Raw genomic sequence first — 16,141 nt, forward strand, 5'->3', positions numbered from 1 at the left:
AATAGTTTGAGAAGAATAGGTATTAATTCTTCTTTAAATGTTTGGTATAATTGGCCTGTGAAGCCATCTGGCCCTGGACTTGGATTTTTTTGATTTCCTTGCTGGTAATCAGTCAGTTCAAATTTTTCCATTTCTTCCTGTTTCAGTTTTGGTAGTTTATATATGTAGAGGAGTTTATCCATTTCTTCTAGGTTGTCCAATTTGTTGGCTTATACTTCTTCATATTATTCTGTTGTATTTGTATTTCTGTAGTGTTCCTTATTTCTCCTCTCTCATTTGTGGTTTTACTTATTAGAGTCCTTTTATTTTCCTTGATAATTCTGGCTAGAAGTTTATCAGTTTTATTGATTTTTTTTTTTTCCCCAAAGAACCAATTCCTGGTTTCATTGATCCATTCTATTGGTTTTTTTGGTTTCTACATCATTTCTTTCTGCTCTAATCTTTATTATTTCCTTCCTTCTGCTGGTTTTAAGTTTTGTTTGTTGTTCTCTTTCTAGCTCCTTTAAGTGTGAGGTTAGGTTGTTTTGGGGTTTGTCTGTTTTTTTTGTTTGTTTTGAGATTTTTCTTGCCTCTTGAGATAGGTCTGTATTGTTATAAACTTCCTTCTTAGAACCACTTTTGCATCATCCTAAAGGCTTTGAACCCTTGTGTTTTCATGCACTTTTTAAGTTCTGATTTTATTTCCTGGTTGACCCACTCATTGTTTAGTAGCATGTTATTTAGCCTCCATGTATTTGTGGTCTTTCTAGATTTTTTAAAATATTGCACTTAAATTCAGTTTGCCAACATATAGCATAACATCCAGTGCTCATCCCATTGAGTTCCAGATTTTTTTCTCGTGGTTGACTCCTAGTTTCATAGTGTTATGGTCAGAAAAGATTCATGGTATGACTTCAATCTTTTTGGATTTGTTGAGGCTTATTTTGTGGCCTAATATGGGATACGTTCTGGAGAATGCTCTATGTGCACTTGAAAAGAATGTGTATTCCGTCTGCTGTTTTAGGATGGAATGTTCCAAATATATCTGTTAAGTCTTTTTGGTCCAGTATGTCATTCAAATCCATTGTTTCCTTGATGATTTTCTGTTTAGATGATCTGTCCATTGATGTAAGTGGGTTCAAAGCCCTCTACTATAATTGTGTTATTGATTAGTTCATGTTTGTTAATGACTACTTTATGTATAGGGGTGATAAATATTTACATTTCTCATATCTTGTTGGGTTGTTCCCTTTATGATTATGTGGTGTCCTCCTTGTCACTTGTTACAGTCTTTGTTTTAAAGTCTGTTTTGTCCAATGTAAGCACTGCTACTCCAACTTTCTTTTTGACATCCATTTGCATGATAAGTGTTTCTCTATCCTCTCACTTTCAATCTGCAGGTATCATTAAAATGAGTCTCTTGTAGGCAGCATATAGATGAGTCATGTTTTTTTTAATCCATTCTGTAACTCTGTCTTTTGATTGGAGCATTTAATCCATTTACATTCAAAGTAATTGTTGATAGCTGTGTACTTATTGCCATTTTATTGTTTTGTGGTTGTTTCTGATTTTCTCTGATCATTTCTTGTCTTTCTCTTTCATGATTTGCTGGTTTTCTTTAGTGATTTATTTGGATTTTTTTCTTTATTCTTTGCATATCTATTAGGGGTTTTTGATTGTGGTTATCATTAGGTATATAACATTTGCATATGGTAGTCTGTATTAAGTTGATGGTTGTTTAAGTTTGAATCTATTCTTTACCCCTCTCCTCCACATGTTCTAGGTATATGGTGTCCTATTTTACATCTTTTTATTTTGTGTGTTCTTTGATTTTTTTACAGAAATGTTCATTTTTTTTATTTTACTGCTTTTGTGTTTCCTACTCTTACAGTATCGTTTTTTATCTTTCTTTTCCACACAGAGTCCCCTTTTCTAGCAGGGCAGGTTTAGTGGTCATAAACTACTTTAGTTTTTGTTTGGGAAACTCTGTCTCTCCTTCCTTTCTGGATGATAGTCTTGCTGAGATACAGTATTTTTGGCTGCAAGTTTTTCTCATTTGGCACTTTTTAAAAAAAGATTTATTTATTTATTTATTCAGAGAGAGAGAGAGAGGGGCAAAGACAAAGGCAGAGGGAGAAGCAGACTCCATGCAGGAAGCCCGATGTGGGACTTGATCCCGGATCCCCAGGATCACACCCCGGGCTGCAGGTGGCGCTAAACCACTGCACCACCGGGGCTGTCCTCATTTGGCACTTTGAATATATTATGCCACTCCCCTCTGGCTTGAAAAGTTTCTGCTGAAAAATCCCAGTAGCTTTTATGAAGTTTCCTTTGTATAGTGACTGTCTTTTGTCTTGCTGCTTTTAATATTTTTTATCACTGTATTTTTCCATTTTAATTACAGTATGTGGTGGACCTTCTTTGGTGATTTTGTTGGGGACTCTCTGTGCCTCCTGGATCTGGATTTCAATATCCTTCCATAGGTTGGGGAAGTTTTCAGCCATCATTTCTCTTTCCTTTCTTTCTTCCTTTCATCTTCCTCTTTCTTTCTTTCCCTCCCTCCCTCCCTCCCTCCCTCCCTCCTTCCCTCCTTTCTTTCTTTCTTTCTTTCTTTCTTTCTTTCTTTCTTTCTTTCTTTCTTTCTTTCCTTTCTCTTTCTTCCTTCTTTTCTTTTCTTTTTTCTTTTCTTTTCTTTTTTCTTTCTTTCCTTTCTTTCTTTCCTTTTCTCTTTTTTCTTTTCTTTTCTTTTCTTTCTTTCTTTCTTTCTTTTCTTTCTTTTCTTTCTTTCTTTTCTTTCTTTCCTGATTTTATTATTCATTTGAGAGCGAGAGAGAGAGTACAAGGGGGAGGGGGAGAAGCAGACTCTTCCCTGAGCAGGGAGCCCAATGCAGGGCTTTATCCCAGGACTCCAGGATGATGACCTGAGCCAAAGGCAGACACTTAACCACCTGAGCCACCCAGGTGCCCCAGATTTTAGCTATTATTTCTTCAAATAAATTCTCTGCCTCCTTTTCATCTCTTCTACTTCTGGGACTCCTGTAATATGAAGATTATGTTTGGTGGAGTCACTGAGTTCCCTATTTTTGTTTTGGATAATTCTTTTTTCTGTCTTTCATTCAGCTTGTTTACTTTTCATTACTCTGTCTTCTGTGTCATTAATTCATTCCTCTGCTTCTTCCATTCTGCTGTTCATTCCATCAAGCCTATTTCTCACTTTGTTTTTTGAGCTCTTTATCTCTGGTATGTATTCCTTATATTTTGGCAGTGGTCTCACTGATGTCCTCCTTTTCTCAAGTCCAGTGAGTATCCTTATGATCATTGCTTTAAATTCTCCATCAGGCATGTTACCTATACCAGTTTTACATTGCCTTGTTCTGTTCTTTCATGTGAGACAAAGTCCTCCCTCTTCTCATTTGGTTTAATCTCTGTGCCTATTCTCTGTGTTAGGAAAGTTAGCTGTGTCTCCTGTTCCTATTCTCTGTGTTAGGAAAGTCAGCTGTGTCTCCTGTTCTTGAGGGTAATGGCTTTATAAAGAGGTCCTATAGTGCTCTACCACACAGTGTCCCCTGTTCCCCAGGGCTTGGCACTTCTAGGAGTGTCTCCAATGTGTGCTGTGTGTACTCTGCTGTTTTGTGCTGGTTTTATCCTACAGGCCAGTCGTCTGCAGAGGTTTTCTTTGCCTGTTGTGGGCAATGTTTAGTCCTTGGCCTGAATGTGCCACATTTTAACTAGATGTACTCTGATCTGCTTGTGAAATGAGACCTGTCACCACCACCACTACCTTGCAAAACATCCATGTTGGGAGACTTGGTATTGACAGGGGTTTGGGCCGGTCTTCTGGGAAGGGTGTCCGCTGTGCTGGGACTGAGATAAGTGTGCCAGGGAAGGGCAGATCCACCAGAGCACAGAGGGGTAGGGCTTGGTGTAAGCAAGTCAGGTAGTGAGTGTTGGTCCTATGCTTATGCTGAGGGGCAGAGGAAGGAAACTGTGCCTGCCAGTTTCTTTGTTCCCTGAGAATTATCTCTGTGAATGCTGCTTCTCTGGGTCACACTCTGAGATGAACAGCTAACCTCCCCACTGTGCCCCATGCATTCTGCAGATTGCTGTTTCCATGCTGTATGTCCACAAGCCGTTTCCCTGCTTTCTCTCCAATAGCATCCCCAAAGCCCTCTGAGATCTCCCACAGCCAAGCACACTGACCTTTAAAACTCCAGGTTTTAGGGGATCCCTGGGTGGCTCAGTGGTTTAGCGTTTGCTTTCGTCCCAGGGCGTGATCCTGGAGTCTCGGAATCGAGTTCCGCATCAGGCTTCCTGCATGGAGCCTGCTTCTCTCTCTGCCTGTGTCTCTGCCTCTCTCTGTGTATGTCTCTCATGAATAAATAAATAAAATCTTAAAAAAAAAAAAAAAAAACTTCAGGTTTTAAGCCCCACTGGTTGCAAGAACTCAAGAAATTTGGGCCCTCTTGCCTTCCAGGCCAGTTGCTATGGAGATTTGTTTTTCCCATGTGCTCGCCTGTGTGCTAGCCCGCCTCTCATCCTTCGCAACTGCAGCTCCTTCCCCACTGAGACGGCCGTGATCTGTTTCTCTCCCAAATCAAGTCTCTATACTTCCTACCTTCTTTGATGTGGCCTCTTCTTTGCCTTTAGTTGTGGAGTTTGTTCTGCCAGTCTTGAGGTCAATTTCTGGGGTATTTAGAATGATTTGATAGTTATCTAGTTGTATTTATGGGATGAAACAAACCCATGGTCTTCCTACTCTGCCACCATCTTCCCCTTGTGGTATCATTTTACTTATTTTTCTATCTTCTATAGTAAATAGTGGCTTTTTGAGATTCTGGTACAGTTTTTTTGTTTAGGGGCTTTAGGAGGGGCAAGAATGTTTCCTAGGTGATGATTGACTCACATTAGGAAGCATATCAAGTCTAGTCATTCCTCTTTGGGGAATGTGCCAAAATTCATCAGTGTATTCAGATGTTAGCAGCCCGATCCATCCATTTACAATGTCCCATGATGGGACACCTGGGCGGCTCAAAGGTTGAGCATCTGCCTTCGGCTGGGGTCCTGATCCCGTAATCCCAGGATCGAGTCCCACATCAGGCTCCCTGCATGGAGCCTGCTTCTCCCTTCCCTCTGTCTCTGCCTCTTTCTCTGTGTCTCTCATGAATAAATAAATAAAATCTTAAAAATCCTTTTTTTTTTTAAACTGTCCCATGAGCCTTTCTTAATAGTTTCAGCATCCCATTTGCTGGATCCATTACTTCATTCAGAAGCAGTGCTCTTTAAATGCACAATTCTGCGGAATAAGGAAAGAAATCTTTTGGTTTTATAAAATTTAGTATTGTGATAGAACTTACTCAGTTTTCTTTGTAGTAAGGAGGCTCTTCTCCAGCCTCCTTGATCTATGGTCTTGAAGAAGATTACCTTGCTGAACTTAGGTGAGAAGGAGCCTACTCTGTCCTTAGAGCAGAGCTCTGGTAGGAAGCTTATCCTTGTATTGAACCAAATTCTGCCTCCAGGCAGTCTATACCTGTTCTAACCTAGCCTTTCAGAACAACTTGAAATTTCTCTCTTCCCCTTCTGTAGGATAAATCTGAAAACAATGAGCATACTTTCTTTGAATATGTACTTTCTTTTAATATGTATGTCTAGGCTAGATATATCCAGATCTTTCCACTTTCCTCAGGAAAAGAATTTTCAGACCATCATCTAAATTGATCTCCTCAGGATGCTGTGTGTGTGCATGTGTGTGTTGTATTTGAAAAGAACAAGATACTGTCAGAGGGAATTTATTCAGTATACTTTGTCTTGAGGGAAATTTTGCTCCTAAAAGCTAGAGGAGGACAGAAAGGAAGAACTACAAGAGAGTGACCCTGTCAATCTTTCTGTCAGTTGCTCTTAACTTTTTGGTCATTTGCCATGAATCTGATGCTATAGGTTTTCTCCCAGAAAATTTATCCATAAAAGTTTGCCTATTATACTGTGTTGATGGACCTTCATATTCACATCAAAGTGCACTTACATGTCATTAAAGGATTCAAGGCTCCTGGGTCTTCTTTCAGCTTTGCATAATTGTATTTTGGCCATGTATGTGGATATGGTGAAAGATTGGGGGATAAGAATGAAGGAGGGCAGTAATTTGGGGGATTTCTGTCTTAGTAGCTCTTCTGTGTACCATTACCTGTCTCCCCATTCCCTATTCCTACTCCCCCTTTTCCCATGCATAGTTCTCCCCATAAGAGAAAGAAGTCATGTGTCCTTCCATCACCTCATTCTTCTCATGGAGGCTTTGTCTTCAAGTCTGTGATTCATATTGCCCTTACAGTAATTACAAGTTAAATCTCAGAGAAAATGATACAAGAGGATAACAGTTTGAGTGCTTTAAATACGTGTCAACATGTAAAGGATCTTTTAGAAATTGTGGGGAAGGGGCAGCTGAGTGGCACCATTGGTTAAGCATCTGCCTTCGGCTTGGGTCCTGGCCCCAAGGTCCTGGGATCGAGCCCCACATCAAGATCCAAGGGTAGCCTGCTTCTTCCTCTCCCTCTGCCCCTCCTGCTGCTGTCTCTGCTCTCTCTCTCTCTCTCTCAAATGAATAAATAAAATCTTTTTAAAAAAGAAAAATTGTGGGGGAGAACGTTCTGGTTAGTTGTATTGAACGTGCGTGTATATTCTTTGTGTTATCAAGTTCCTATATGCGTTCACTATTTTAGTATCAACCAGTGAGACTCTCCTTTTCATTTGTTACTGCAGATGTGGTAAAAGGTGAAAAGATTCTTCCAGTATTTGATGAGCCACCAAATCCAACCAATGTTGAAGAGAGTTTAAAGAGAATTAAAGAAAATGATGTTCGTCTTGTTGAAGTTAATTTGAATAATATAAAGGTACGTGTGCTAAGCAGACAATAAAGTTTTGAGTTGCTTTGAGTAAGATCTAGGATGAGAGTTGGGCAGTTTTGAAATAGTATAATTCTTTTTACTTAAAGGCAAAGGTTTTGCTCCTAACAGTATGCTTAGATTCCTTTATATTTCAGAAGTTAAAGTATATGCTTCTGACTTGCTTTTTAAAGAGTACCATATATAAATGTCAGCCACACAGATTGTCAGCATAAATCTTTCTGGCTTCCAAAGTACTGCCTACTTCTGAGAGTATTTCGTGTTTGGGGTTTTATTTTTTTTTAATCAGGTTTCTTTAGGTATTCCTTGCATTAAACCAAAGTCTGATACATAGTGAAACTCTGCCTATTTAGTGTATACTTTGATGAGTTTTGACAAATGCATAAATTGTACAGCCACCACCACAGATGTAGGACATGTCACTCCCCTTTGTTGTCATTCTCTGCCCCCAGCTCTAGTCCCTGACAACCACTGATCTGTTTTCTTTCCCTTCTCCATTTGCCTTCTCCAGAATGTCATATGAATGGAATCATATAGTATGTAGCCTTTTGAGTCTGTCTTCTTTCACTTAGCATGATGCACTTGAGATTCATCTGTGTGGTTGTATATGTGGTAGTTTGTTGAACAGTATTCTGTTGTAGGGATATGCTACAATTTATTCACCAGTTGATAGACATGGATTCCCTCTGGTTTGGATGATTATAATAAAGCCACTAAACACATGTGAACGTGTGAACCTATGTTTTCGTTTCTGTGGAACCTAGTAGTGGGCTTTCTGGGATCTTGAGTTTTAGAAAATGTAACTCTTCCTTAGAGTAAGGAAGAATAAGTTAGGAGGGCATAGGGGTGATTAATTACCAGAGTGAATTCAGATTATCTCTTGAGTATTGGTCATTGTATAATAGCTGCATTAAGAATTCCTCATTTTAAATCTTGATTTATCTGAATTGAGGGCTGAGAGAGCATCTGGGAATTACAAGAACATAGGGAATAAGACCTCTGTGCTCCTTTAGCAGGCGTTCCTTCCTGTAAGCAGAAGAAAGCAAGCCTTGGAAAAAGCTAACATTCCTAGTTGATCACTAATCTTAACTTTAAAAAATTCAGTCCTTACATATCTAAATCAATAATAAAGACCTGAAAATAACCAGACTACAGGGAATTGCAGTCTTGGTATTGAAGGGAGAAATTAGTGCCTTCTAAAATTGTATCTTTCCACATTTCAGGTAATGTAGGGTTAATCTCTCTTAATGCCTTGTAGCTTAAACTAAGTAACATCTCTCTCTCTCTCTCTAGAAAAGTGGATCCATTTTGAATACTCAGGTGTTGACGTTTTATAATCCAAATAGTTAAGTGTAGGATAATGAACAATATTTTAATCAAAATGCTAGAGAAATAGTGATACATACTCTGCTGTAGGCCAGCAGTTTGTGCAAATGTACCATAATAGAGAAATGAAATAGATATGAAGGAGGCTGTTTTCACCTGTAGACTAAATGTTTTGTTTATATAGTTTCTGAATACATTTAATGAAAAAATAGTAAGCACATTTGATTAATGGACCAAATTTCCTGAAAACTAAAATGTCATATTTTGTCTTTCAAGAATATCCCAATTCCAACCCTAAAAGATTTTGCAAAAGCTTTGGAAACCAACACACATGTGAAATATTTCAGTCTTGCGGCCACCCGGAGCAATGATCCTGTTGCTGTTGTAAGTAAGCTGCTACTGATAATACTGAAATTAAAACGCTGGCATGTTACAGAGGTGGCTAAACTGATTTTATGATCACAATTTACTTTCTTTTTTCAATCAGTGTTTAGCTCACTATTAGGCAAAGCATTATTTACTATTTTATGTTTATTTTTTCCTATTTTTCCTCCCTGTAATTTTTAAAAACATAAGTCATACAATATATGCTGTTTTGCCACTTAATTTTTCAGAGAACAGTATATCTTAGAGATCTTTTCATATCACTACATAAAGTTTTACACCATTCTTTTAACATCTGCAGAGGATTCCATTTATGGATCTACAGTATTGGATTTTGTCAAATGCTTTTCATGTATGTATTGAGGTGGTCAATGGGTTTTGGCCTTAATTCGATGTATTACATTTTTAATTTTTGCATATTAAGTCAACCTTGCATTCCTGCAGTAAATCCCACTTGATCATGGTATGAACCTTTTTCTTCACTTGGCTTTGAGGACATCACCCCCCCCCTTTTTTTTTTAATTTTTATTTATTTATGATAGTCATACAGAGAAAGGCAGAGACATAGGCAGAGGGAGAGGGAGAAGCAGGCTCCATGCACCGGGAGCCCAACGTGGGATTCGATCCCGGGTCTCCAGGATCGCGCCCTGGGCCAAAGGCAGGCGCCAAACTGCTGCGCCACCCAGGGTTCCCAACATCACTCCCTTTGATTCTCCTTCCTCCTCACTGAACATCCTCACTGGTCCCTGTGTTGGTTCCTCCTCATCTCCCTAACCCCAAAGCATTGGAATGGCCCAGGGCTTAGTCCTAGGTCCTCCTCTTTTCTCTGTCTACACTCACTTTTTGGATGATGTCCCTCTCTTGCATTGCTATGTTTTTGACTCCTAGGATTGTTCTCCCCAGGTCATACCCCTCTCCTGAACTCCATGCTCATGTCCACCTACCTACTTAACACCTTGCTTGGCTGTCTAACAGACATCCCATGTAGTCCCAAACCAAACTTCTGGCTTCCATCTCACACCTGCTCCTCTTCCACTCTTGCCTGTTTCACCAAAAGACTTAATTCTTTTATTTGCTCAAGACAAAAAGAAATGGATTTATCCTTGACTTTCCTTTCTCAACAACGCTAAGTGTATATCCAGCTTTGTCTTCCAGATATTCCAGAATCTAACCGTTTCTCACCATTTCTCAACTACCATGCTAGTCAGTCTAAGCCACTATCTTCTCTCATCTGGATTATTGCAGTAGCCTCCTTACTGAGCTGCCTGTGTCCCATCTTTCCCACTTCAAAGCCAGTTTTTTTATATAGCATCAGAAGGGATTTTTTAAAAAAAACTTTAGTTACCTCATTCGTATACTCAGAACCCTCTAGCAGCTCCCATCTCACTAACAATAAAAATCACAATCAGTGATTTTTTTCAGTGGTCTTATACTTGCCCCCTTTTTCTTTTTAATATTTGTTTATTTGAGAGAAAGGGAGCAGTGAGTGCGCAGTGGTGGAGGGGTAACGGAGGGAGAGAATCTCAAGTGGAACTCCTTGCTGAGTACAGAGACTGATGCGGGGCTCGGTCTCATGACCCCAAAATTAGACCCGAGCTGAAACCCCAAGAGCTAGATGCTCAACCAGCTGCTCCACCCAGGCACCACTACTTGCCCGTTTTTACATTCTACAGCAGACATACAGCCTCTTGCTCTTCCTCAGACAAGCCATGCATGCCCCTAACTTGGGGCCTTTATCCTTTTTTTCTTGCCTATAACTCTCTCCCTAAAGATATTTCATATCGTTTTATGTCATCCCTTTGAGTCATTCTTCAAATGTCACCTACCTGGTGAGGCCTTTCCTGACCACCTGATATAAATTAGCAACCCCACCTCTGCCCCTCCCCCCAGCACTCCTCTCTACCTGGTTTCTTCATCTATAACCCTTTTACCATCTTATTATCCTGCCCCCCCCCCCCCACTAGAATATAAGTTCCATCAGGCAGGGACTTCTATGTTTTATTTCTAAATCTACAGAGCAGTACTTAGTCAAATAATCAGCCACCAGTAATATTTGAAGAAATGTGTATATATACAGATGGATGGTAAGGGATTTGTTCTACATAGCTAGTAGTTACCAATAAAAAGTACATGTGTATGGGTATCTGTCCCAACTTGTTTCTAGAATCTTTGCCCCCTCTTGCCTTTTCATTTAACTTGACTTTAAGTTCTGGCATCTGCCTTAGGCATCCCTTCCCATCTCAGCCTTGAAAATCAGTCCATAAATTATCTTCATTTTGGCTGCACAGTAACCCAGCTGCAGTAGGACTCAAGTAAGAAAAGTTATTCCAAAGAGACCTTGATGAAGTTAGTCCTACATAGAAACTTAGAGAAAGTGTGAGACACAGGAGAAAGTAGGAGGAGTTAGGGTATCAGTGAACATAATAGCATGAATAGCAGCAGAGAATATCACCAACAGAGGATTACATGTGACACATCTAAATTCTGTGACAGGGATCCCTGGGTGGCGCAGCGGTTTAGCGCCTGCCTTTGGCCCAGGGCGTGATCCTGGAGACCCAGGATCGAATCCCATCAGGCTCCCAGTGCATGGAGCCTGCTTCTCCCTCTGCCTATGTCTCTCTCTCTCTCTCTCTCTCTCTCTCTCTTTCTCTCTGGGACTATCATAAATAAATTTAAAAAAATTTTTATAAATAAATAAATAAATAAATAAATAAATAAATAAATAACTTCCTTCTGTGACAGGGTATGTGTGAAAAGTAGATACACATGAGGCCTGTGACATAGTGTGTCCAGCCAAAACAATCTAATGAGAAACATCAAAGCAGTTATGCTAATTATTGTATCTGTCTGTGGCAGGTAGAGTATGTGATAGACACCATCAATTTTATCTCTAAATATGTTCTTTAACTTCTAGGCTTTTGCAGATATGTTGAGAGTGAACAAAAATTTGAAGAGCTTAAATATGGAGTCCAACTTTATTACAGGAGTTGGGGTTCTAGCACTGATTGATGCTTTAAGAGATAATGAAACCCTGGCAGAGCTCAAGATTGACAATCAGGTTAGTGCTCTACAGCAGTGACTGAGGAAGCCACAGCCCATTCTGCCATGGAGGGGCTTGGGACTCAGGAGGTAGGAGGGGGTCTTCTGGGGGAGCCTTTTGGGAAGGTGGTGGCCTAAAAGGAGATGAGGACATTTGAAGCATCCAGAATATTAACTTAATATTTTTAGTATGGGTTTGAACATATTTATAGACTTGTGCAGCCATCCCCACTAATTCCAGAATGTTTTCAAAAGCCCTCCCCCCAACCTCTGGCAACCACTAAGCTACTTTCTGTCTCTACACATTTGCCTGGTTGGAGAGCTCAGATACATGCAATGATAGAATATATGGTCTTTTTTTTTTTTTTTAATGTGGTCTTTTGTATCCACCTTTTTTCACTTAGCAAATTATTCTGCAGGTTCATCCATGTTTTAGTATAGATTAATAGTTATACTTTTTTATGGCTGAAATATTATATGTGGGTGGTTTCTGCTTTTTCAGTATTAGGAATAATGCTGATAGAACATTCACATACAAGTTTTTATATGAAGATATGTTTGTTTTTTAATGTTTTCATTTCTCATGGGTACATACTTAGGAGTGGAATTGCTAGGTCACATGGTCACTCTGTTTAACTCTCTGAGGAATGGCCAAGTGGTTTTCCATAGTAACTGTTCCATTTTACATTTGTCCTAGCATGTGTGAAGTTCCTGATTTTTCCACATTTTTGCCAACACTTGTTATTGTCTTTTTGATTATAGTTATCCTATAAAAATGGGTATGAAGTGGTATCTTGTTGTGGTAATCCAGTTTTTTGATGTCTCTATGAACATATACTGAGCTTTAAAGTTTTGTTTCTCTTAAGTATGTGTGTACATTGTAAGAATTGGGAAAATTTTAAATGACCAACAGAATCAGCATGTACGTGAATGTCTCAGTCTTGACTTACCTTGAAAAGTATTTTGATCTAGTTTATTAATACTGCTCTTTAATTATTCCAGAGGCAGCAGCTGGGGACAGCTGTAGAATTGGAAATGGCCAAGATGCTTGAGGAAAATACAAATATCCTTAAATTTGGATATCAGTTTACACAGCAGGGACCTCGAACCAGGGCAGCTAATGCTATAACAAAAAACAATGACTTAGGTAAGACATATGCATTTCATAATCAAATTTCTGAATTGTGTCATTAAGCTAATGTATTAGAGGAATTTTAAAACATTTTTACAATAAACTTCAACACAGATTTTTCTGGCCTTTGTTTTTAAAATCTGCATAGTCCTTTTTATATTGATTGAATTAGAGTTTGAGTTTACACACAGTGGTAGTGATTACTGGGTGAGTGAAATCTTCTGTCACGAACATTTCACAGCTTTAAGTGAACAATTTTCTACCATAAATGTGATAAATGCTTCCTGAAACAAATATTTTGTTCTCAGTTACAAGACCCCTCTTGGAGCTATCAAATATTTCAACATTTCAGGAAAATTTTTTGCCCTTTTTATCAAGCAGGCCTAGATAGAAATTAATTTTTACATGAAAAAATATGCATTATAGTTTTGATCCAGGTTTTATAGCATGTGGCACGTGTCTATCATCCTTACTGGTCTCCCTGCACAGCCACGACTGGGCAGTTTGTCTTCTTGCTGTACATATACGCCAAGGTCAGCCATTGCCCATTTTTTCCCTGGTTCCTGCTGAAAATACTGCTGAGGCTTGTGCTTCTATGTGAAATAAGTTTTCCAGCCAAGGCTGAATTAAAGAATACTATGTAGTTTTGTTTCTACAGGTTTCCAGTAATTGACTCTTTTAAGTTTGGTGTTTGTCTTTGAAATATTTTAAAGATGTGTTTAGACAAGAATTAAAGTAAGACTTCTTAAAGGGAGTAACACTTCAAAGTGATGCAGTTCTTCTAAGCTTCAGCCATATTCAAGTTTGCATTCCTTAAAGGTTTTTTTTTTTTTAATTTTTTAATTTATGATAGTCACACAGAGAGAGAGAGAGAGAGAGAGAGAGAGGCAGAGACATAGGCAGAGGGAGAAGCAGGCTCCATGCACCGGGAGCCTGACGTGGGATTCGATCCTGGGTCTCCAGGATCGTGCCCTGGGCCAAAGGCAGGCGCTAAACCGCTGCGCCACCCAGGGATCCCTCCTTAAAGGTTGCTAAAGCTGAAAAGTTACAGCTTCCTTGCCTTCACCCAGATCACTGTGAAGAGCATTAGTTGAAACCTTTCTGTCTTTGATGACTTAGTTTCCCATAGAAGATTTTAGCCTCTTGCATTTTAGAAAATTGGTGTGTGTGGTGTACTGTTGATTCGCAGTGTCCTTTGCAGTCATGCTATTTCCATCGAGAATCAACAGTGTACCAAAAGATGAGAGAACCCCGGAGAACTGTTTCCTAGGCTGCTTTATGTTGACACCGCAGCTTAGTGAGGAGGGGTCCGTGTGTAATGGAGGGTGAGGCGGCCACACTGTAGGTGCAGTCTGATGCAAAGCAAAACCAGGAGAAAGCAGTTTTTTGTGTGGGTAGCTCTCAAGACCCCCACTTCCTGCTGTTTAGGTCTGAACCAAGCCAGAGTTTCAGACATGAAATGAGAATAAAGACATTTGTGGAGTGGGGAATTACATGGATAAAAGCTCTCATTTGGGATCAAGCTAGTTATCTATATGCTGAGGGCAGCTTGCAGTTTTGAAAATGGACTCTCACTGCAGGATGCTGCCTCCGAAGTAAACTTTCAGTAAGAACTTGATGCTTGAAGCTAACACAATGGAAAAATGTTGCCACCAGATTCAGTGGGAATGCTGGCCTCTAGAAGGCACTGAAATGAGATGAGAAGAAACTTAGTTTCTTTGGATTTTTTGTGAGAGGCATTTGAGAGCCATTATTGGCCCCTGAATGTCTGATTAAAAGGATACTTCAAAAAAAACCTCTACTTTCTATTCTTGTAGGGATAGGACATGAGGTTAGAACTTACTTGCAATTGATCATAAAGTATTGAGAACATATATTAATGAAGTGGGATTTGGCAAGATATTGCCAAGGAATTGTTAATAGGGCCAAATTTATAAGCCTCTCCTGTAGGGGCTGAACGGAGGAATTGCTGGTAGCAAGGAGGGCACCGAGTGAGAAAGAGGCAGGCCCAGCACTTTGCCCAATCTTCTGCTGCGCGTGCACATGGCAGCTTCAGCTGGTTTCTCCAGCCCCACGCATTGACCTCTGCGCCAGCTCAGGGCGGCCAGCATAAAGGCCGCTTTCTTACCTGCAGTCTAACATGAAGCCACCAGAAAGACCCGTCAGACCTGTACGAAACTTGAAGCATGTATCTCCTGGGCATATAGGTTTTCTTCACCTTGCAAATGGGCCTATATCAGATCTTTAGTGTTGATTTTGATAATGTCTTACCTCTCACTGTTTCCTATTCATTGAAATAATCCCACCTACTCCCATCTCCCCAGCCGAGAAGCATCCTAGCTGTTACCAGCAGAGAGGTTCTGTGGCACACATGCAGTAGTTGCTTGAACTCGAGTCTCCTACTACTGTCCTGACACCAGCTAACCACATCATTTCGTACCTTTTTTGTTGGCTCCACGGTCACAGATCTCCTTTATATGTATACTTTTTATAACATGCGTTTTAACATCTGAAATGGTCTGTCGATAACATCCAAATTCTGCTGCAATTCAACATTTTCTTGGAAATATTCTGCCCTAAAGGGCTAATGTGATTAGCTTTTCAAATATTTGTGTTTTTCAGAGCTCTATATATATGAATTAGATTTTTATTTGGGGACTCAAGTCTTTGATTTTTTTCCCCTTTTTTCCCAGTAAACATGCAAAACTTGCTTTTCGTTAACATGGGCTAAAATTAGAGTGAAGGTTGTACTTAATTAGCTAAGTATAAAAAGGTTCATGGAAACCTGATACTTTAGCTCTCCTGGTTTTTACTTTCTAGTAGGCACCCAGCCAATGGCTGGACAAGCTTTAATACGCGTAAACTTGAATGTCTGCTTGAAGGCCCTATCTATCCTACTCTGAGTACGGCCTGCTGGTTTGGGGGTCACCAGTCTGAATTGGCTGGGGGCTCCTGAAACATATGCACCTTTCTTTTACTCCATCCGTTGAACTAGTTGAGCACTTCGGTGTCCAGTTTATACAATCGCCAGATATGATCTTACCACATCGCTAGGGTCTGAGAGTTCATTACTTTGTTTTGTCAGAACATGGTTCATTTTGTAGGAGACAGTAGAAGGAAAATTTGGAAAGCGGTAGCAAGTCATTTACCTTTAAAATGGTAAAATGAAAAAAATAAAATGGTAAAATGGCATGTTCTTTCACAAACTAAATAGGTTGCAGTGCCTAGTCAGGAGAGCATGCAAATCATTACTTTTAGTACTTTCTCTTCCCAGCTATCTGAATGTCACTTCAGAATTTAACACAGTAAATTTATAAGTCATTGTTTTATTTTTTCTTCCATATCTTTTGTGAATTTATTTTTATGTGTATAAGTCAGTTTTAATAGG

At 39.6% G+C, this 16,141-nt stretch overlaps 1 protein-coding gene across 1 annotated transcript in view; it reads left to right on the top strand.

Annotated features, from left to right (window-relative positions):
* The window catches only part of TMOD3 (tropomodulin 3), a 45,418-nt gene that overhangs the window by 25,989 nt on the left and 3,288 nt on the right, over positions 1 to 16,141 (top strand). The window contains exons 5-8 of the mRNA XM_072808521.1: positions 6,730 to 6,860; positions 8,475 to 8,582; positions 11,497 to 11,640; positions 12,624 to 12,768. Coding sequence (XP_072664622.1) covers positions 6,730 to 6,860; positions 8,475 to 8,582; positions 11,497 to 11,640; positions 12,624 to 12,768 — 528 coding nt within the window. The remainder of the gene's footprint in view (positions 1 to 6,729; positions 6,861 to 8,474; positions 8,583 to 11,496; positions 11,641 to 12,623; positions 12,769 to 16,141) is intronic.

This window comes from Canis lupus, chromosome 32 (assembly GCF_048164855.1).
Source record: "Canis lupus baileyi chromosome 32, mCanLup2.hap1, whole genome shotgun sequence".
Taxonomy (NCBI): Eukaryota; Metazoa; Chordata; class Mammalia; order Carnivora; family Canidae; genus Canis; species Canis lupus.